Source organism: Myxine glutinosa, chromosome 1 (assembly GCF_964187855.1).
Source record: "Myxine glutinosa chromosome 1, kmMyxGlut1.1, whole genome shotgun sequence".
NCBI classification, from domain to species: domain Eukaryota; kingdom Metazoa; phylum Chordata; class Myxini; order Myxiniformes; family Myxinidae; genus Myxine; species Myxine glutinosa.
In genome coordinates, this window is record NC_136261.1 from 17,640,104 (window position 1) to 17,664,671 (window position 24,568).

Consider the following 24,568-nt stretch of genomic DNA (forward strand, 5'->3'; position numbering starts at 1 on the left):
GCCAACCGCGTCCATTTCTTTATTGTGGCCGTCAGGGGGCCAACTGTTAGTGGTTCTCCTGTTTGGCATAGGTGCCACGTTGACCCATAGGTCCTTCCACAGGTGGTGCTTGGCCGCAAAAGAGCTGCGGTCCATTGTGGGTGGCCACAACCATTGCGGTCCATATGGTGTATCGATCCAAGCAGCAAACAGCGAAAGTGCAGGCCCACAACTGCGAAGCCAGCACCTCTCTCTCCTCTCTCTCTACCCCAAAGCCAGATCCTCGGAGGTGGGAGACAAAAGAAGCAGACAAGTGAGTAAGGTGGTAAGGGCGCAAAAGTGCACGCAATGTAAGGTAATGCACACTGGGGGCACATGGGAACCAGGTGAGACAGGTACGTTCCTACCGTACGCCCCCCCCCCCCCCACCAGGTAACCTACATGGCCCCTCCCTTACCCCTTACTGTATCCACAAAACACAACACTACCCATAAACATCTACTTTACAAATCAACAAACATCCCTACTGTCTTCCCCGTTCCTCCCATATACCAAATTCGTCTTCTCTCCCTCCTAACCAATCAAATTTGCCATTTTCAACTCTCATCAAAATTTGCCATCTCCAACTGCACATCAAAATTTGCCATTACCAATTCATCATCAGTCCCTCCTAGGGAGGGAGAGATGGAATCACCCCAATGTCTCATCCACGTCGTGATGCGTCTCACAAATCCACAGCAATCTCATTTCCTGCACACAGAACAAAGAAAACACAGGTGTGGAGTCATCATCATCACCACAGGTAAGTGGCTGCGTATGGTGCGACAGGTTCATCAATCCTAACTATTTCCTAAATGACTTTAACAACTTTACACTACCCGGGGTCTTTCTCCGGCCAAACCATTGGCCCTCTTACACTATGGGTTCTAAAAACCAATTCCCATTGGCCAAACTGTGGCGCTCTTCAATTTGGGGTCTCACTCCCCCGATTCATCTCCCGGTGCCCTCGCACAATTTCTGGGCTGTGGCGTGTACCTCTCCCAGTGGGTCTACCCACCTGCACACCTCCACCACTGCAGTTGCCTCCGAGCTTACCTGCTCCTTACCCTAACCTAACTACCTGGGGAAGGCCCTCTGGCGCTCTCCCCACTCGGTGCCCTCTCTGGCACTGGGCTGCCCAATCCACACCCGGGATCCTCAGGCACCCACTCACAACTACCGGCTCCCAGAGCCCACCTGCGGCCTCACCTGGCCGACATCCTCACAGTGGTGGAGTGCCCAACCAACTACACACACTAACAGGTTACACGCCCAGCCATTTCCACAACACTAATGCACCCATTCACAACACCATTCTGCAACCGCACCACAAATGCCAATTTCCAACCACAATTTACCTGTACCCTCTACCTAACACTTACACTACCCGCCCCGGGTACTCGTGAAAGGGGTCCACTCTTCCCCCATCCACACCTTCGCACCATGCACACCACTCCGTACCACTTACTCCAACTCTCTCCACACACCTGTACTTGCACACCTGTGCTCTCACACCTGGTGCCACCTGCACCCTTCTCTCCCCAAGCGCATTCGCGCTGATCCACAACACTCACTACTCATACACGGCTCCACACACCTGTCCAGTTGCACACCTGTGCAATCACACCTGTTCAATTCTCACACACACGGCATCATCTCAGCTAACTACTCCCTTCTGAAACTTGCGCTTCCCAGTCGTCCCTTTAAACTATTGCGCTCCCACGTCATTATTATCCACACTAATCTACCTGCGTCCCCACTACAGGTAGCAGTCACTAACTAACCTTAACGTCACCTAATGTCATCTTCTAGGGCCCTATCAATATAACCTAACCCACCCGGGCTAGTTTTCACTGCCATACACCCCATAAGCTATTGCTCCTTTGCCCCCACATGGGAAGGGGGGCAAGGATGCCATCCCTCCACATCGGGGGTCTCTCACTACCAATTTTGCACATCAAATTTCAACAAATCAAAAATTTGCCAATCACTACCCATCATCTGCCAATCACTACTGCCAATCCCTTGCCAATCATCAAATTTTGTTTTTCCAATTTCGGGGCCAAAACACTAACCTCATCACCCAGTCTACTCAATAATGCCTCTCGGTGCGCCAATTCCTGTCCAAAGCCCGGCTTCGTAAAGCCAAGCAATGGATGCTGGTTGTTTTGTGCCGGCGGCTGGATGCGTCCGGCATTCGGGGCAGGGACGGGGGCTTACCCGGGCCGAGGTCCCACGCACCATCTCGGCACGGAGCCATCCAATGTCCCGCTCTCGACCTGCCGGCACGTTTCACCAAAAAGTGGTCGCCATGACGACCCTTTCTATCGGGCTGCCAGCTCCGCCTAGTGGAGCACGGTCGCAGCCGTTCAAAGCGAGGCCCGGCACGCACCGAGGGCCCGATTCGGCTATAAGTCGTTCTAGACTCTACCCCGTCTAACGTCGATGCTTCACCTGCATGCTTACACCCCGCAGCCCGTTCCTTGCTCACACCTCCAGCCGTTTCTATGCTCCTCGTACCTTTCCTTACACACCCAGGTACTCTCATTCCACTCACAGACTTGGTCACACACCTGACCACCGAACACTTTGGCACACATTTGTTGCTTGCACACCTCACCAATACACCGCTTCGCGCCCCCTCCTCGGTCACCTCCTCTGTGACAATCACAGGTGTGCCCTCATTCGCACACCCAACCACGTGCCTCACCACCAACTCCAGCGTGCATTCCCACTCACGCTCTACCATTCCAGGTGTGCACCCTTCCATCCCAGGTGTACATCCTCGCTCACCTGTCACAACTAACTCACGCTCCATGTCACTCTCACTACTTTCACCTCCATTCCTGACAACGCACTCGCCCTTACTCCCGACAGCGCACTCTTTCCTCATGCACCTGTCCGTTACACACCTTTCTCGCGCACACTCTCCCGTTACACCCTCTGTAACACTCACCACAGGTGTGCATTCTTCCTTACTTTTGACAGCGCACTCTTTCCCCATGCACCTGTCCGTCACACACCTCTCTCGCGCACACTCTTGCGCACACTCTCCCATCACACCCTCTGTAACACTCACCACACCACGCTTCCATGTGCCCCTCGCACACGCGCTACGACCGACTCACTCTCGCCAGCACCCTCACTCCTTGGCACGCACTTTTTCCTCACACACCCCAGAGTCGGACTTTGTCGCACACCTCCTCTTTCGCACACCAGACCTGTCGCACACTTCACCAACGGCCTCTCACGAACACCCGGGTCTATCTCGACCCCCAAGCTTCTTAAATCCCCTGGCGCATCATACGCACGACCATATTGGTCACCACTTACACCGGGTCCTCTTCCTCTTCGCTTCTCCTCCATCACCTGCGAATCCCTCATCCGGTTAATGAGCACATCATCACGATCCAAACACAGACTTTGGACCAATTCTTTTATCTCCTCTTTTATCTCTTTCTTATCCCCTCTCCGTCGCTTCTTAATTTCGCTCATCCCTTCTTCCACTTCTTCTAATTTGTGCTTCACCTCTTTTATTCCCCGGTACGTCTCCTCAAGCTCATCCTCTAAGGCTACCTTGACCGTTTCCAGGTGCGTCCTCACCTGCCGGTCCTTCGTCTCCATTACCTCTATCACCTCGTCCAACCTCGTTGTCAGTCCCTCACGTACCATCTGACATTCTCTCTTCGTCGCTACCAAGTCATTTTTTAAGTCATTTTGTGTCGCTTTTAAACCTCCCAATACCGCAGTGTTCCTTTGAACCTGCTCCGTTACTTCTTTTTGTCCCTCCGTCAGCTGTTCCACCTCCTGCGTCAGGACCTCTATGCCCCCTTGTAACTTTACAGTCCCCTTTCTCACCTCCTTCTCCATGTGCTCCTTACAGTGCCTCACCTCCTCGCGCACTCCTCCGACCTCCTCACTCACTCCTCTTCTGATCTCCTCTCCCATCACTTGCATCTCCTGCCCAGATGCCACCCTCATCTGCTCCATTTCCTCCCTGTGAGCATCCAGTTTGGTTTCTACCCCCATTCTGACCCCCTCTATCTGCTGCTCCATTTGTTTAACTTCCCTTTCCGCTTGGTCCCTCATGTCCCTCAATTTGCCTTCCATACTGTTTTCTAACCCTATTAACCCATTTCTCACTCCCTCTATCTGATTCTCCTGGGCAGCCATTCTATTTTCTACCCCCATTAACCCGTTTCACCCCTTCTATCCCATTGTCTAACCCCTCTAATTTCTTGTCTAATCCCTCACCGGTACCCCTCGCTTCGTCCCTCATTACCCCCATTTGGTTTCCCATTACCCCCAATTGCTCATTCTGAGCCTCCATCCGGTTCCCCATTACCCCCATTTGGCCCCCCAAGTCATTCCTCAGGTCTTCACTTGTCTGGACCATGAGCGCCTTTATTTGTTCCATAAATAGGCCCCAATCCATCGGCGGCGCTGCTACGGTCGCGGGCGCGGTGACCAGCGAGGCGCCATTTTGTGCGTTTGCTACCCTCGCTGCTTCGCTCTCCTCACGTCCCTCAATTTGGTCCTGGACCGACCCTGCCTCACTCTCCCCTACCGGACCCCAGCTGTCTTGGTCTGCCATAGCGCGACTTTCAAAATTCGGGTTTTTATTTCCGTATAACAAAATCAAATTTCGCCGTTATAATTTCGCGCGGGAAACGCGCTCCGAATTGATTCTACTACAAATTTGGGCCTAATAAATTTAGTCCCGGGTTCGAATTCCACTCCTCGACACCAATTGTTACAGACGCGGCTTAGATGTTATTTACCGAGCGGTTTGGTATGACCACGTCTGCACAAGTTACCCGATTATACCCGAACGTTGACTAATCGCGCTACGCTAGGTCAATGAAGGAAAAGACACACGGCTGGGATTAAAATGACGCGACACCAGGGATACGGTTCTCAAGACCTCCGGAGGAGGTTATATTCGTTCGGAAGGTTAGATTACAACTACAAGAGGGACAGCAAAGGAAGATAGGCACTTAGACACAATCTTATATTAACCCCAACAGACGACAGATAAACGGGACAAAAGGCTGACTCACACGGGGATTGATGGCTAGGAAAGGCAGGATCGATGGCTCCAGGTGCACCTGGGCTCAGGGACAGAATCGACTCGGTCCGGTCCAGAGATGCGGGAGGTCTCACAGCGCTCGAGGTGGCGTCTTGTCATCTCAAGCTGGGGGCGCATCTGACCTCACATCCGGTGAGTCGCTTCGTATATCCGGCGGGGAGTGACACGCCCTCTGCTCGTTAGCTCCACCTCGTGGAATCGGCACGTTGCTTCTCATTGGGTGCGTGCGGGGGGTTTACCAGGCTCCGCCCTTGACGAGGAGCTGACAGCCAGCCCCTTCGTGGTAACCCCGTGGAGCGCATGGTCATGGCGGCTAACCGAGCTGGTGGGAGGACGCACACTCCCCCCGCGCGCCGTGGTTGTAGTTGTTGTTGTAGCTGTAGTTGTTGTTGTTGTTGTTGTTTGGGGAAGAAGATGGAAGGAGGTATGGGAAAGGTCCTAAACTCACTACTGGTGCCATATAATCACATTCTGGTGCAACGAAGAGTCAGAATTAATGGAAACGAGTCCTTAACTGACATAGACTAAGAATAACTAGCAAGATGTCCGAAAGTTGTCTACGTGTGATGCGGTGGACCTGGGCACGACATTTAATGGGGGAAAAAGGGGAAGGTCGGTTCTACAGAGTGTTATTTACAGGCAATGGGACTAGGGAATGGGGGATTGGGGATAGTTGGGGAGTATTGAGGAAATAGGGGAATATTTACAAGCGGATATGGAGGCCAAATTCCATATTCGCAACAATATGAAAGGAGCGAGTAACGAGGTAGAGGTACTCGGGAGTCAGAGACATCTTGAAAGAGGAAGGTTTCTAATAAATAGATTATGACTGGTTTGTCAGAAGCAACCTGTAGTTGGGGAAACGTCGGGTACAAGAGGGAGGAGGGGGGGGGGGGGGGGAGAGTAGAGTGATGGAGGAGTTTGGGAGGTAGGGAGAGCAGTTGACAGTGTCGATGGGTGAGAGGGGAGATTTGAAGGGGAGGGGTAGGAGGAAGTTTGTGATGGAATGGGGGTAGGAAGGAGAAGAGGGATGGGACATGGAATGGGACGCTGGTAAGGGATAGCGTTTGTAGGACACGGGCAAATAGAAGTAGAGGAGGGAACAGACAGGGAAGAGATCGACAATGAAGATGGACAAAAGGAATGATTAATGAAATACAAACATCAATTGCAAACTGGAGTTCTTGAGATTTTCAAGTCGGAATACGTTTGACAACGTTGGAGGAGGGGTGGTACAAAGGCGAGTTAAGAGATTAGACAAAGGAAGAACTGTAAGACGAGGAAGAAGAAGAGTGAATTATAAAATAGAGCATTGATCACGGGTGAAATAGGAGTGTGGTGAGGAGGATTTTATTTATGTATTTTTTTTTTTGTCGCGTTCCTGGTGATTAAAATCTTCCAAGGAAACAGATTGCCAAACAAGCTTTAACTCTGAGGCATTCAGTCAAGATATAGTGGAGAATACGCGTAGGGGCAAATGAGGGAGAAGCTGGAGTGCTTACCTTCACGGATCCCACAGGCAGTCTTCAATACTGCAATAAATTAATTCAAGCAACATGCAATTAAAATGTACAAAAATAAACAGGTTTATTAAAGAAAATGCCGGTAACAAATAAAACACGGTCAAATAACAATAAATTCCTAAATTGGAGCGCCCCCCACACAAACTCAGTACACAGACAAAGGGAAATATAATGATACAAAAATAAAAGGTGTGGTTGGCACTTATCTTCGAACGGCTCCTAAATCTTGTCAGGAATTGTCTCAGGCCCACGTCCCTGTGCGGGAAACTGCAGACTAGTCCTCACGCGCGAAGCGAACGAGCAGGTGTGCAGCTCGCTCTTCCATGTCATCTTCGTCCTCATGATCTCTGCGCGGAAAACCGCAGTTCCCAGGCCGTGGCTCTTCCTCCTCACGACCACTAGCAAGATGTCCTAACATGGAGGTTCGCTATGGTGTCCAAAATTAGAAGGGGCGAGAAGATGCCAGCACACGACCGTTCGCTATGGTATCCAGAACGAGAAGGCGCAAGAGGAAAATATGTCGGCCAGAGCGTGCTTTTATCGTCCAGGCTCTGTCGTCATCTCAACACGTCTCCGTCTCTGATCCAACCAGTGCGTGCCACCTTACCAGTCCTCTGTGCCAATCAAATCCCCTATTTCTATCACCTCACACAGTAAATAAATCAGTGTTACGTGTTAGTAATTTTATCGGCCTGCCTGCTGCGTAGATCTCTTATCTTGTATAATGAGGTTTAATAATTATACAATCGGTAACATGGAGATCGCCCATTGGCCCAAGAGATGGAGGGGTGTAACTGCTGGACGTTTGTTATGTAATTACATCGATCATATGTAGATATCTCACGGTGTTATGTCCCAATCAGCAACGGCCAGGATCATGTGTCAAGTGAGTTCTTTAACTTCCTTCTCTTCCTCTGCTGCTTTGTCTCATCAGCTCTAGTCTCGAGGCCATAAAAATACCACACCATGATGCATGCATGCATGTTTGATGTAGTTGTTGTTAACAGCCTTGTAGCATACCTGCCTGCTGTGCTGCTTCAGCACTAGTTTACCTTTCACCAAGCCCAGGTCTGCTTGGACCAGGGCAGGGATTATACGTTCGTTGTATTATTGCCAAATGGTACGAATATTATTATTGTTGTTAATATTACTAGGACGTGCCCGTACGTGGGTGCCCGTACGTGCGTGCAAAAAAGCATGCGTGCAAACAACAACAACAAAAAAAAACTTTGAAACCACGTGGCAGTAACGACCACAGAACCCCCCCCCCCCCTCTATTTACATGAAATGGTTTGGTCCATTCGCAACGACCACAGAACCCCCCCCCCCCCCCCCCCCTCTATTTACATGAAATGGTTTGGTCCAAAGCGAACGGCTTGCGGGGTTTGGTAAAGAAATCGCCATAGCTCGGTAACTACTTCTCCGATTAATATGAAACCTTGAAAAGGCACATCCTCGGGTCCCCAGCAATATACCTGGCAAGTTTCAAGTATATCGGACCGGTAGTTGTCGAGAAACAGCGGTCACAGACAAACACACACACACACACACACACACACACACAGAGATTACTGGAATTATAGATAGATTAGTTTTAATAAATGCCTTGTTACAATGTTATCATTGTTTTTGTTATTTATTTTGTAATAGGAATACCATGTCATGGAAGGACCTATTAAACTGCTCTATACACCTTAACATGCGGCGTGTTTAGAAACAAAGGAATTCTTCCGGATTCTTTGTAATTAATTAGTCTAATCATCTCAGGAGATCATATCTAAATCTATTCTCATTTTGAACATGTTTCAGGGCACTGCTGTTGATCCCACTGGGGAAGCTTAGAGCTCTTTCATATGGCCCCCTCAATGGGAATTTCTGACTATATCAGTTCCTGCAGGGGGCACTATTTTTGACCTTCGCTCCGAGTGCCATAAACCACCACTATGCCACTGGATGTACCTATTCTAAACCGGAGCACATACCGGTACATTCATCCCAGCAAGCTGGTACTCAATTTGCCGACCTCGGAAGGATGACAGGCTGAGTCAACCCCCCTGGCATTAACTCGACGATCGACAAGGATTTGAACTCGGGATCCTAGGGTCCCAAGTCAGCACCCTAACCGCTAAGCCAACACCAGGCTTGTAGTAGTGGAGAGAAAGGACAAATAAAAACTATCATGAACAGAACAAGAGTAGGCCTATTCCCATACAAATAGTTTTGGTATGTTTGATTGTCCCTGGAGGACTACAATTGGATAATAGTAATGGTGATAACATACTCCTTGAAATGCGGTGCATCCACAAGTTTGGAGTGTTCTGTGTCAAATTCCCCCGAATTCGTTCATCGATCAAAACCTAGATAGTGGGGCGGCTTAGCCCAAATATTCAAAAGAATTGTGCATTTTGTGAAACAAGCACCAAATTTGGCACAAATGTACATTAATATGTTGCGAACATTTTCAGATATTGGGCCACTTGAAATTCCGTAATTGTTTTTTTCAAATTTTTTCAAATTTCGTAATTTCAAATTTTTCGGGTGACACCGTCACAATTTCGGTCTTCGAGGCCGGCCGATAGGCAAAGTGTGACCGGAAGGGACGAGGTTCTCCTGACCACGTGGCCCTCGATCTGGGAAGCGAGAGGCGTTCCATTAGTGGACGCGCCCCTCACGCCCGACTTTTGGGCGGCCCCGACAGGCCGTTTGTTTTGACGTTCCGTGACAGGCCCCGCACCCCCACCTCCGGGCCGACCGGAAGCTTGTGCTGAGTACATCATACCTGAACAACTCAGTGAGGCAGAACACAGCAGTGCACACCAGGGTGACCCCTTCAGTGCATAAACCAATTAACCTGTCCACTGCAGGGCATATAGAAATGAAGTTATTTTCTGCATATAATAATAATATAAGTTCAGTTCTATATAACAATTTCTGTTATCACCACTACCACTACAACTACCACTACTACAAGCTTTGTCTGGAATTTTGTGGACTAACAGACAAACAGACATACAGACAAGCTGGGATCAAAACATTACCTCCTTCCACCATTGAGTGTAGAGGTAAACATCATGGAAATTATATCATGCCCTAGATTTAATTCATGCTTACCCGTGTATTTGCTTCACTGGTTCACAAGGTCTTTTGCATACATGTAATTCAGACTCTCGTCTTCATTGCTGACCACACAATGTTCGCAACATATTAATGTACATTTGTGCCAAATTTGGTGCTTGTATCACAAAATGCACAATTCTTTTGAATATTTGGGCTAAGCCGCCCCACTATATCGGCCGGCCTCGAAGACCGAAATTGTGACGGTGTCACCCGAAAAATTTGAAATTACGAAATTTGAAAAAATTTGAAAAAAAAAATTACGGAATTTCAAGTGGCCCAATATCTGAAAATGTTCGCAACAAATTAATGTACATTTGTGCCAAATTTGGTGCTTGTATCACAAAATGCACAACAGGTTTGCTATGCTGCTACACTAAGAAGGCAATTGTGTTTTTTGATCAAAATGTCAAGGTTGCATAAAATGGTCAGTTTTCATGATTGACTTAATGAAATTTGAACAAAATTTGCATATTGCATCATTGAATTGCTTCACCAATAAAATGCTAGATGTCGATTGTTTTGAGGTCAAAAGGTCCAAGGTTAAGCTCACAAAATCATCAATTTCCATCTGAGTGACTTGATATTTGAGCATGGTTTGCATGCTGTCACTAAAATGTATTGCTTTCTGAGGTTCAAAGGTCAAGGTCAACTGAAATTGTCAATTGTTTTGTTTTAGTTTTTTTTTTTAAGCTGTTTGTGTTATATTTAGCATACGGAAGAGGGAGTCTGCATACAAAGCTTTGCACAGACGGGCTTTGGATCATCTGATTCTTTCTAGTTTCTTTTGAGAATGATGTTTTTCTTTCATTACGTCAAACCTTCATGTATGTTTCATTACGTCAAACCAATAATCAGATTGTTGATGAAATTTTGGCCATTCGAGATATTGGCCATTCGAGTTGGACTTTAACTGTCCATGTCGTGTTCATAAGGAAAAAAGATAATTTGTTAAAACTTTGAATAACCCTTTATTAACCAAATCAAATTCATGTCTGCTTTGTTTCTCTCCCTTCAATCCCTTCTCAGGCAGTCAGACTGAGCACACTCAGAAGAATCCTGAAACAAGTGTTCCAGGCTGCATTCCTCATGTCCAAGTCAGACTTCACAAAGAAAAGCAAGAGCAGCAACCATGCAATAAGAAACCCAAACACAGCTTTAATAGAACCGATTATGTTGATAAGTTGAGGAAGCATAGAGAAAAATATATTGTTGCTAAGAAGTCATTCCATACATCAAAGTTTTTGCAAGGAAAGCTGAAAGGATGCATCGTGGGAAAATCGTACAAGTGCAAATTTTGCAACAAATCATTTTCACAATCAAGTCTTTTGAAACACCACATGCATAATCACACAAAAGAGAGGCCTTTCAAGTGTACAGTTTGCAACAAGACATTTATGTGGAGAGACCATTTGCATTCCCATCTTAACATTCATACCCGAGAGAGGCCTTACAAGTGCACAATCTGTAACAAGACATTTACGCATTCAGGTACTTTGCATTCTCATCTTAACATTCACACAGGAGAGAGGCCTCAAGTGCACAGTTTGCAACAAGGCATTCACGCGGAGATACAATTTGCATTCTCATCATAAAATTAATACCGGAGAGAGACCTTACAAGTGCACAATTTGCAACAAGACATTCACGTAGTCAGGTAATTTGTGTTCTCATCTTAACATTCACACAGGAGAGGGGCTTTATAAGTGCACAATGTGTCTGAAGGGGGTTACCAGCAGGCATTCACGTGGAGAGACCATTTGCATTCTCGTCATAAAATTCATACCAGAGAGAGGCTTAACAAGCATGCAAGCTGCAACAAGACCAAGACATTCATGCAGATAGGCCCTTTGCATTCTCATGTCAGAATTCATACCGAAGAGAAGCCGCAAAATCTCTAGCAAAACCTTAACGTGGTCAAGCAGTTCACAGTCATCTTACAACTCACACAGGAGAGACATGGGGCATAAGCCATGGGCTGAAGCACTAGTTTAGAAATGGGGCGGAGGATAATGTTAGCCTGAAAGGAGGGGATGGAAATGGTATATATATATATATTTACATATACAGTCGGACGCCGCTATTCGTGGAATCCGCTATTGGCGGAACCAGCGTATTTGCAGTTGATAAAATGCGACATGTTTCTGTATTCGCGGAAAAATTTCCCGCAAATTCGCGGGTTTTTTTCTATTCGCGGCCGTGTTCCGCCAAATAATGGGGTTTTTTTTCCCCCTATTCGTGGCCATGTTCCGCGAAATCTCGGTTTTTCAGGGGTGCCAAAAAAAAAATTCACGAGCCTCTAGCTTGACACATTTATAAAACCCATCTTTCACCAACCATGCATAAAGCAGCTGGACGTGCGTACGGAAAAAACATCTTCTACGAGCCACGGGTATGATCTGCTGTGTGATCTGCATTTTCATGGCTTTTGCGGCCACAAATTTTCGCTGGACTATCATCGAGAGCTTCGCGGAATATTCCACCAGATGTGTGAACAAGTCAGCCTCCACAAATTATAGAATGCAAACGCTTCATTAAATCGATTACAGTTTGCAATTTACAGTAAAGCATCATCAGATACGTTACACAATGAAAACGCTTCGGGGGATGTTCCATCAGCGATGAAAACAAGTCAAACTCCGTGAGTTATAGAATGCAAATGCTTCATCAAGTATATTACTGTACACTGTACAGCATTGCAATTGGCAGATAGGCTTAATACCCACAATCCTACATATCGGACAGACTGTCCTCGATCTCGATCATTGTTCTCGTCCAGTTGCTTTCACCTGTGTTTTTGACTTGTTCTACTCATCGTTCAATTTATGGCTCCCAGTTCACTGGAAGTTCCCTGTGTGTCGCAAGAGGCGACCGACAGGGTTGGCGGCAGGAAGGGCATCCGGCCATAAAACATTGCTTCAAAAAGGGGACCACGGTGCCCAAAAAAGGCCAACCCCTGCTCTGTGGGGGAAAATGGCCTCTAAAGGTGGTTCAAGCGCAAAACCAGTGCCGGAGATGTCGACTACCAAGAGGCAGAAGAAAGTCATGAGCCTTAGCCAGAAAGTGGAGCTGCTTGACCAGCTTTCGAGAGGAGAGATTGCGACCTCTGTGGGCGGGCATTATGGCGTCAACAAATCCACCATTTCGCAACATACAGAAGAAGGAGGAGGCCATACGTGAGAGTTTCAGCAAGCGCTGTATCGAGTACGAAGGTGGTCACCCATGTCCGGAAGGTCCACATGGAAAGGATGGAGAAGACTCTCAGAATATCGATTGAGGACAACATGCAGATGAGGGATTTCATGCTGAAAACCATGATGCTGACCCATTCTCTAAACCCGCTCATCGAGGATAAGTTGGATGCCATTCCAAAGATTTCAGAGGAGGAGGAGGCAGGCAGTAATGAGGAAGAGGTGCCAAGGTCCAACCTCACAGATCAGTTCCTGGGCAAGTTACTGTAGGACATGCGGGCGATTGTCGACAGGGTGTAAGACGCTGACCCAGTCGTGGAGAGGTACCTCAAGTTCAAGAGGGGCTTGGATGGTGTGCTGTTCTCGTACAAAGAGCTGCATCGAAATGTTGGGCAATCTGCCAGGCAGCTCTCCATTACCCATTTCTTCAGCCCTGCTCCCTCCACCTCAAAACCACCAGCACCCTCTCCTGCATTCCTCTCAGCATCCTCACCAGCATTTTCACCAGTGTCCTCACCTTCTCCTACCTCTCTTGGCTCTCCCTTAGTGCATGACTTTGCAGGACCATCATTAGGGTCGCCCTCAAAGGTCGAGGAATTCATGGGATTTTCATTCATCACCATCATCATCATCACCATCATCATCATCACCATCATCACCATCATTTGAAAGTTGCGTGTGTTTGAAAAATAAAAAGATGGTCTTGTGTTTTTTTTAACTTTCACGGTGCGGTATGGTTAAGCACTTTTAATAAAAACTGTAAGCGCATTCCCTCAATAAATTGGAAATGGTACCTGGTGTTGTCGTTTTTTTTTGTTTTTTTTTGTAAGCAGTTTTTGTGAAACTGTAATCATGTGCATTTGCAGTCAAACATTTTTAATCTTTAAAAAATTTCCTCTGAATCAGGAACCGCCGGAAACATATAACGTATCCCCCTTTTCCCCATTGAAACAATGCCGCGGCATATATTCGTGTGATTTTCATCAACCATCGCGGATTATCGTCGACATTCGTGGGTTTTCTCACACCATTTCCGGGACTTTCATCGACCTTCGCAGATTATCGTCGACATTCGTGGGTTTTGTCGCACCATTTCCAGGACTTTCATCGACCTTCGCAGATTATCGTCCACATTCTCGGGATTTGCGTCACTGTTTGCGGTTTGGCCCTCTCTATTCGCGGATTTTCACGATTCAGGAACCTATCCCCCCTTTTTCCATTGAACAATGCCCCGCTATTTGCGGGTTTCGCTATTCGCGGATTTTCCAGGAACATATCCTCCACGAATAGCGGGGTCCAACTGTATACACAAATATTACACACACAATGGAGGTGGATACTTTGAGACCTGGTAGGTCTCCGACCCCTCTCCTGAAACCCACCCACGTGTGGCGATGGCAGCCAACAGCAACTTGCACGTGCACACACACTTGCACATACTGTATATATTTGCACACACATGGATACTTTGAGATCTGGGAGTGCTCTGTTCCATCTCCTGAAAGCCGCAAATGGAGATAACAACCAACAAGAGAAGCACAGGAGGACTAGCCATAGGCGGACGCACTATTATAGAAAGGGAATTGGGGGGGGGGGGGGTGTAACATTAGCCTGAATGGGGGGGGGGGGGTGGGATTAGTATCTTCATGCCTCCGCCAACAAAGTCGCCAGAGGCATTATGTTTTTGGGTTGTCCATCCTTCCGTCCGTCCGTACGGGCTAAACCTCGTTTTTTTATCAGCAACCATATGTCCGATTCAGACAAAACTTTCAGGGTAGGAGTGACACCCACGCAGAATGTTTTTATGATTGTGACGTCATCGGTCACGTGGTATGGCAGCCCTCTTGGATGTTCCCTTGGATGCAGTGATTGGGCCTCCAATCACTGCAAGTGATTGTGCAAGTGTGTGGCCCACAAGGTTTTTTTTGTTGCAAAAACTATGCTGTACAATTTTTTTTGTTTTTTTGGGGAATGGGCCTCATTTGCACCGACTTTCATGTTGTTACACAAAATTCAGTGACATAAAAAAAAATCATTCAGGATCGGAAAATCTTCATTCTTCACTTATAACCCAAAAATCCGACACGAATGCAGGCCTGGGGCCTTTGAGGCCCACATAAATGTTGTTGTACTACTATGTTATATCATTATTTTCTTGATATGAGCCTCAATATATGCTCCTATAACTTGGTTACAAATAATTCAGTGACAAAAATATGAATATAAAAAACTTTACATGAATACATTCGTGGGGCCAACGAGGCCCAATGGCTGCAGAGGTGTTAGGGTGCATCAAAATACACATTTCCAGCAAATTGATCTGTCTGGGTGCTAAAAGTGTTCCATTTCATGTTGTTTCAACAATATTTTTGCAATCCGTGGTGATCTAGAGGTGCAACGGCACATCAGCTTTTACGACTGAAGGGGATTACCAGCAGTGTCGTGTAATCCGTGTATGCCAAGGTGGGTAGCTGATGAGCCACGGGTTACTTTCAATTAGTATGTCAACTGGGGTCGTAAGACTCTTAGTGTTGATTTGTAATATCATGTTTTTTGTTGGTTGGAGTTCATATCTTTCCATTTTGCTGCAGTCAAAAGCAATGTTGATTTGTATTTGCAGATCTATAGGAGATGACGAAATTAGCTCTATGTCGTCTGCCCAAGTTGAAGCCGAGCACTCTATTACCTCAGCGCCTGCTGCAGGATCCAGCTCTCACAAGACGCCACCATCGCCTTCGGGCTCCCACACGAGCAGCCGCACCCTGATCTTCGGTCTGGGTGCCAGCATCACCAACGAGGATGGCATCATCACTGGCGCCAAGCTGCCAAGTGGTCGCCAGATCTTGCGGTGCATGCTGTACAACTGCGACGCGCAACTGCATGCCAAGCGACCTAGTTCTATCGGAGCCGTGTCACGGTTCGAGGTGGCCAAGGTCGTCCTCGAGCAGGTGCGGCCATTTTACACCAAGGCCAACATCCCAATGGTGAGCGATCGGCGTGCGTGCGACAAGATGGTGGCACTTGTCAACGACAACAAGAAGCTGCGGCGCATTCCACAGGCCAGGCGCTCCAGTGAGGCTACAACTCGGCAGGTGGACGCTATGGAGCGCAGGCTGAATGCCACATTCCCGCTGTGGTCTCCAAACGCCGAGGTGCTGATCCGTTATCCGGAGGACGTCGCTTTCCTGGCCAGCATGAAGGTGACAGAGTGGCCACATTTGGCGTGTTCAATGCCAAGCTGCAATCCAAGGTGAAGTGCCGACAGGAGCGTGAAGCTCGGGCAGCAGCCCGGCAGATACGTGCTACCAAGGAGCAGCAGGAGACGACCACGACGTCCAGCACAGTCGTGTTGGAGAGCGAAAGCGATGGCAGCAGCCAGGAGCGAGCAGCACCTGCAGAATGTGCTGCTGGCAGTTGAGTATAACCGCTCTAAGCAGCCAAATCGTCGCTGCTGCAAGCGCAAGCTGGACACAGACCAGGACTCAGACTCGAGGAGGCTTGAGAATAAAAAATTTTTAAAGTTCAATGTTGTTCTTAAATACAATTTCTTGTGTTTTTATTTTCAGACATGTTGTTCTCAAAAACAATTTCTTTCATTTTTATGTCAGCCTTGTCAAGTTGTCAAGGAATTGGAGTTCAGAAAACACCCAAAAATGCAAATTTTCAAAAATTTCACATGCCGTGTTGTTCAATTTCACATGCCGCGTTTCACATGCATTCAAACGAAATGCAACCCCAGACAGTTCGATATGTTGATGTTAAAATTTTGCCTTGCATTCTGATGCACCCTAATAGGTGTAGGATTTTTGACAGTTGTGGACATATACATTCTAAATAAAAGGATTAGTGAATCATATTTTTTGAGCAAATACTCCTCCATGAGCCTCAACTTTTTAGAGAAAAAAGTTGAAAAACCAAGAACAAAAAAAAAATTCGCCAAAAAAAAAAGATTCATTACTTGTATGGAATTCTTCAAACTAATAGGATCGATGATACACATCTGTGCAAATAGACATCCTTGAGCATCGACTTGGATTGAAAAAGGATTATGAAGACTAAAATCTACCAAAAAAAAAAAAACCACTAATACATCCGTTGGGCCTCCAAGGCCCAATGACTGCGTTTATGTAGGATTTTTGACGCCTGGATCGAAGAGTTAAAAGCAAATAATTAAAAAAATATTTCTCGGAAACCGCAGAATGGAAAAAATTGAAACAGTACATTGCCAAGTACTCCCAATGGGGAACAAAAGCATGATAATGATGTCATCATAGGTGAAGTGGTATACCAGCCAAAATGTTTAAATCGAATTCCTTACCATAAAAAACTGAAATTGCATGTACATGATCTATGACCCATTTGTAGTGAAATATTAAATTTATGACATCATAGGTCACATGGTTTGGCAGCCATTTTGGATTGAAGGAAAATATTAAATAATTATATCTCTGAAGCTGCTCACCCTATCGATGCTAAATTTTCCAAATATCATCTAACAGTACTGTTGCATCTAGTTTGAAAATGATTGTCATAGGTCACGTGGTTTGGCATTTACAGTCACGTAAAAAAGTAAGTACACCCCATGTAAAGTTTTGACTTTTTCAACATACAGCTATTTGATCTTCATTTCCACAATATTGAGAGATAAAGGTGATATAATATAACAAATATCATGAAACATTTACATTTTGTAGTCCATTGTATAATTTAAATAAGCATAAATGCAAATTTCGCATGTGGAAAAAGTAAGTACACCCTTGGCTCTAATAGGTGGTATTGCCCCCTTTGGCAGAAACAACCTCAAGTAGGCGTTTCTTATAACTGTCTACCAGTCTCTGACATCGACTGGGAGAAATTTTTGCCCACTCATCCATGCAGAATTATATCAGCTGTGCGATGTTTGAGGGGTTTCTTGCATGCACAGCTCGTTTCAAATCCCCCCACAACATCTCGATGGGATTTAGATCCGGGCTTTGACTTGGCCATTCCAGAACCCTCCATTTCTTTCTTTTCAGCCATTCTTTGGTAGATTTACTGGTATGTTTAGGGTCATTGTCATGTTGCAAGGTCCACCTTCGGTTGAGCTGCAACTTCTCCGACAGATGGCCTCACATTATCCTCAAGCACCCTCTGGTACAATGAAGAATTTACAGTGGATTATATGATGGTGAGATGCCCAGGCCCTGATGCAGCAAAGCTTCCCCAAACCATAATATTTCCACCACCATGCTTTACGTTTGGTATCGGGTTCTTGTGGTCAAATGCTGTCTTTGGTTTTCACCAAACATGTCTTCTGGTACTGTGGCCAAATAGCTCTACCTTTGACTCATCTGTCCAGAGCACATTGTTCCAGAAGTGCTGGTCTTTGCCTTGGTGTTCATTGGCAAACTTTAGTCTTGACCTGATGTTCTTTCTGGACAGCAAGGGTTTCCTCCTGGCACACCTCCCATGTAGATCAAATTTGTGCAGCCTCTTTCTAATGGTAGATTCATGCACTTTGACATCAACAGTGGAAAGAGCTACCTGTAGGTCCCTTGATGACATTCTGGGTTAGAGACTTCTTTCAGCACCTTGCGGTCTGCTCTCGGGCTGAACTTGCTGGAGCGGCCTGGCCTGAACAAGTTGGCAGTTGTTTGGAATCTTCTCCACTTGTAGATGATCTTCCGGACAGTCGAATGATTGATTTCAAATTGTTTGGAGATCTTATTAAATCCCTTCCCAGACTCATAGGCATTTAACATCGACAGTTTCCCAGTATCCACCTCCCCTCACATCCGGAATCTTGGCATCATCTTTGACCAAATCCTCTCCTTCGACAAATACACTAAACAGATCACAAAGACAGCCTTCTTTCACCTGAAAAACATCGCCCGTCTCCGTCCATCCCTCTCCTCCACGGCTGCAGAAACCCTCATCCACGCCTTCATCACCTCCCGTCTGGACTACTGCAACAGCCTCCTCTATGGTTCACCCTCAATAATCGCCAATAAACTCCAATACATTCAGAACTCCGCTGCCCGTCTACTCACCCATTCCCGGACCCGTGACCGCATCACCCCCATCCTTTATAAGCTTCACTGGCTCCCCATCCCCCAGAGAATCCAGTACAAAATCCTCCTCTTGACCGACAAAGCCCTCCATAACCTGGCCCCATCCTACCTGACTGACCGCCTCTCCAGACACACTCCCACCCGCAACCTCCGCTCTGCTGGTACCAACCTCCTGACCCCCTCCGACCCCCCCCCCCCCCCAAATTCAGATCCTGGGGGGACAGGGCCTTCTCCATCGCTGCTCCCACCCTCTGGAACTCACTACCTCACACCATCAGAGACTCCTCCTCACTCACCACATTCAAAACATCACTCAAGACCCACCTGTTCAACACTGCATTCAACATTTAACCCACAGCATTTAACCCCTGACTATCTCTTCTCCTTCTCCTTCCTTTTGCTTTGATTATTTACCTATTGATTTTTGTCTTTTTGCACTTGTTTTTTGTACTCTGTCAAAGCGCCTTTGGGCTTCTTGAAAAGCGCTATATAATATAAATGTATTATTATTATTATTATTATTATAACCTTCCTTCTGAAGGCCTCAGAGAGCTCTTTTGATCTAGGCATGGTGACGCCGCACACTTCAACAACAAAGAGGAAACCAAACTAAATGTCTGAGGTTTAAATAAGACAGGGTCCTCCAAGATCCTGTCTAACGATGTTCTAATCATTTGCCCCTGAGCTGGTGCACCTGATTCTAATTTTAGGTATTTGAAGTAGTGATAAATGTAGGGGTGTACTTACTTTTTCCACATGCGAAATTTGCATTTATGTTTATTTAAATTATACAATGGACTACAAAATGTAAATGTTTCATGATATTTGTTATATTATATCACCTTTATCGATCAATATTGTTGAAATGAAGATCAAATAGCTGTATGTTGAAATATTTTGGAAAAAGTCAAAACTTTACACGGGGTGTACTTACTTTTTCACGTGACTGTATATTGGATAGAAAAACGAACCTTATCCGATCAACACAAAACTTCACAAACGTGATCCACTACCCATGCATATGCAGAGTGATGGCATCTACCCGTTGTGGGACTATGCGGAGGCATATTGGCGACAGTCACATTGTTCTATTTCTTTTATTTTATTTTTACATGCATACTATTTTGGTCCAAGCCTATCAGGTAAAATCTCAAAGTCTGAAATATACTGCTCCTACCCGATGCCCTTGTTCCATTAGACCATAGGAGTTGGAAAACTAAAAATCAAGACGATTGGATTACATTTAGAGGTCGCTCCAAATGACAACTTTTATTATTTATGTTGTTATATACCCTGTTGTCGTCAGTTTAGTGTATTCTTTCCATTGTTTAGTGTGATATTTTCTATGCTGTCTGTTGTTGTAGATATCTATGTTTCTGCCTGCGTTTTGTGAGTGACTTTTTGAAGATTTGAATTTGCCTCCAACTGTCGTTGCCCTGGTGTTGGGCTAGCGGCTAGGGTGCCAGCTTAGGATCCTAGGATCCTGGGTTCGAATCCCGGTCGATCGCTGAATTAACGCCAGGGGGGTTGACTCAGCCTGGCATCCTTCCGAGGTCGGCAAATTGAGTACCAGTTCACTGGTAATTCCCTGTTTGTCGTAAAAAGGTGACAAAAAGGGTTGGCGGCAGGAAGGGCATCCGGCCATAAAACATTGCTTCAAAAAGGGGACCAAAAAACAACAACAACCACGGTCCCCGAAAAAGGCCAACCCCCGCTTGCGGGGGAAAATGGCCTCTAAAGGTGGTTTTTTTGTTTGTTTTGTTTTTTGTCATGATTGGACGACCTCGATCTTCTGCTTTAATGTCGTTGTCATACATAAAGATTTTTGTCAGTTTTTTATTCATTCCATCTCATGGTTGTAGTGAGGCACACATGATGTCAACGACAAGGAGTTCGTCTGAAGTTTGGCTTCTCGGAAAAGCCCAGTCCAGTATCCAAGGCGCCGGTTTGCCTAGAAAAGGCAGTGTGCTCCGGCTCTTTGCTCACCACCATGTGGAGAACGGGATGAGTGTACGAGAGAGCGTGAAACTCACAATCCAAGCTGTCAATGAGTTCTGGGAGAAAGCCAGTATTCCCACTCAGCGCCCTGATAACGCCGCAACCAAGCTTACGAAGCAATGGAACGCTTACCTCCTTCTGAAGAAGAATCGCGGCCGAAAGAGAGATTCAGACCGTGCTAAGGAGGAAATATTCATGGCAGACCTACATGATCTTTTCGACATTGCTCATCAAGATGCACTCACGCTAATGAAGAATGAGGAGGACAAGCAGTTTCTCCTTATGCAGCGGGACGACTCGCAGAGTTGTTCTATGGCTGGGATGGATGTCATGCAAGCCCAAAAAGAAACTCGCAAGCAACAGCGCAAGGCCGTCGAGGACATTCTAAAGCAAAAGGCAAACGCTTTGCCAAGTTCCTTTGAAACAGCCGGCCCTTCAGGGACTGCCGGCAGCAGCGAAGAGGAGAGCAGCGAAAAACGACGACGACGAGTACAAACCAAAGCTGCAGCCGTCTACCCCAAGCGCCAAGCGCCACTGCACAGTCATCACTCCAGAAGTAGTGGCTGCGATGGACCGAGTGATGCTGTCGGACCGTGGCGCCACTTTTGTAATGCAAACTACATGGAGCTGAGCGCCAAGGTCAAGCACCTCGAGGTTGTAAACGATGGAGTAGAGCGAGCAATAGCACTCATTCAGGCTTAGAGGCCAGTTGACGACCAAGGAGGATGAACTGCAGGATCTCCTCCAACTTGTGGCAACCCACCACAAAGAGAAGCCCACGTCCACCAAGGCAACACTCAAGATGTGATTTTGGATGTGATGTGTGCCGACTAACTATGGATCGATGCTTTGGATTTTGAAATAATTATTGTTCTATGATTGATTCAGTGTTCTGATTTTGAATTACCCGTCTAATAATGCTAGAATGTGTTTGAGTTAGAAATATCCGTGTTTCATATATGTGTTTGAAATATCCGTTTAACTTCATAGCTTTGGTTGGTCAATTTGTGTACATTAAATTACAAAATCTGTATTTTTTGCTCTTGGGGTGGAAATGTGCATTTTGGAGCGACCTCTAAATACTATTCAATTTGACTGAAATGTATGGTGTATACTTTTAATGGTCAAAGGAACGGGGGCACGAGGTAGGAGCTTGACTTTTCAAACTTTTTTGGTTTTGGGCTACCCTAATTTGTATACACAATTACACACACACACACACACACACCAGAACATCTTACGGTCTTTTTCTTACACATCTTGCACACACAGGTGGATAGTTTGATACCTGGGAGGGCTCCGTTACATCTTCTGAAATCCGCATGTGGAGATACCAACCAATTAGAGAAAAGTCCTACGATTGCACTTTTTGCAAAAAGGCATTTTCATAATCGGATGGAGACCAACAAGAAATTCACAAAGCATTGCATCTGGACAAAGTGCTCAAACACAAAAAGGAAAAACAGCATTCCTGATTGAGAAGTATGAAAAAGAAGGGACATTCCATAGCTTATAGAAAATGTCGAACAATAGAAAAGAAGGGGGTATTCAACAAATCTCGTGCGCATGCTGTACTACCCTTGTGTTCTAAGGAGGAATCAAGTAATGCTCTAGAAAAGGTCATATAAAGCGGCGCCAAATTGATTCATACAGCTGCATAAACAAGTAAATGTATTTTATTTGCCAGATGTAGGGCGCCCCTTCATGTGAAGCATGTCCAAGCTAGAGTGACCTTGTCAGAATCCAAACTTATGGTCAGAGATCAGACCTTCAGAGAAGAGGAAGGATTTGATATCTACTGCGAATGTGGATTCCATGACCTTGCTGGTGATTGGAAATTTGCTGATTGGTCTGTTGTTAAGGGGGTCGTTTTCTGAACCTTGTTGGCTCACCTGGAAAATAATTCCAGGGAGCTTATGCGATGGCGCATTATCAGTCCGCCACTCCATAAACACTTGCAAATTCCTCTCCAAAACTGCTGATGGGATTGTGACTAATCTTGGTCATGTTGGTATGTTGTAACAAGGTTGTTCACAGCATGAAAAAAAATCGGCCTCTAAGCAGGTCTACCGGGGGTAAAAGTGGATCCAGGTTTGACCAACACCCCCCCCCCCCCCTAAAATATTTATTTGTTCTCTCCTCCGAAACTACACACGCAATTTCGAAGAAACTTGACCACAATCCTTAATCACCTGTGATGTAACCAAAGTTTGTTCATCACATTAAAAAAAATAGGGGCAATACCCTTGGGCGCTCACCTGGTAGAATACAGCAGTATACCACACTGACTGAAGGTATTTTAAACAGTATCACGGTATTTTAAACCAATGTCAATGGTTGCTTGAAGACAGGTCAGCATGTTGAATCGTACTAATAGTCCAGCAGCTAAGCTAAATATAGCATAACAATTGTGCATTTTGTGAGGAAAGCACCAAATTTGGCACACTAGTAGACGATCATATTGTGAAAAGATCTGGATATTGGGCCATCTCAGATTCAGAGATTTGATTTTTGCAAGATTTGCAGATTTTGCAGATTTGCAAGCTGAGATTGCAACGCCAGGGACGGCGGACTCCTTCCTGCGAGCTGCCCACGTCACCCGCACAAGAAGAACTCATCAAATCACTGCAGCGGCACTGCACATCCTGCAACACCGTGCGTTTGAACGCCACTGTATGACATATGCTGATGATGCAGAAGACCTGCCTGAGTTCAAAGACTGGTGTCACCAGAGAGGAGAAGACATTCCAAACTTTCAGTACTGGACAACTGTGCTGGAACTAGAGATGTTGGTACTGGTCTACGTGCGTTCTCTGCGGCAGGCTTCATTCACGATGTCCCTTGATGCCCTGACGGAACTGGTCCCATGGTTCCATGCCTTAGACCACACACACTATGCCAGGTGGGTCCCTGTTCACCTGAGGGACATGGTCGCACTCCCAATGAAGCACCCAGATGTAGCCAGAGAATTCAGGGCTGGCAACTTCACTGTACAGAAGACGAAGAAGGTGTTCTCTTCGATCCCAATCGAATCGAAATCTTGCAAAAATCAAATCTCTGAATCTGAGATGGCCCAATATCCAGATCTTTCCATAATATGATCGTCTACTAGTGTGCCAAATTTGGTGCTTTCCTCACAAAATGCACAATTGTTATGCTAAGTTGCCCCACTATAACGTAATCATAAGACTTTACACAAACAAACAAAAAAAAGAAATACATAGTTTGGGGCCTAACCCCCCACCTTGTAAACCTCCTCAGACCCGGATTTTTACAATGCCGTAAACAAACATTGATACATCACGGGTGATGAAAGTTGTGATCAGGTTTCATCAAAATTACGTGTGTAGTTTCAGAGAAAAGAGCAAATACCTACTTTGGGGGGGGGGGGGCAGTTTCCTCCCCTCCACCCCCGTCCCCGGTTCTACGTTCTACTTCCCGAGGTAATCTTTTGCTTCCGCCATTTTTGATCGTTTTTTGTCAGTGGAATGTTCATTTTGTCCACCTGCTATTCACCCCACAGCATTGGTATTTTCGTTTCCTGAAAATCAACATTTCGCGATGAGTTTATCGGCCGAGACCTTC

The 24,568-nt window shown here is 46.1% G+C and overlaps 1 protein-coding gene across 1 annotated transcript in view; it reads left to right on the forward strand.

The window, feature by feature from the left end:
* The window catches only part of LOC144893943 (uncharacterized), a 36,812-nt gene extending 23,085 nt beyond the window's left edge, over positions 1-13,727 (forward strand). Inside the window, exon 5 of the mRNA XM_078785205.1 lies at positions 10,774-13,727. Within this exon, the coding sequence (XP_078641331.1) occupies positions 10,774-11,339 (566 nt within the window). The 3' untranslated portion in view covers positions 11,340-13,727. The remainder of the gene's footprint in view (positions 1-10,773) is intronic.
* The last annotated feature ends 10,841 nt before the right edge of the window (positions 13,728-24,568 follow it).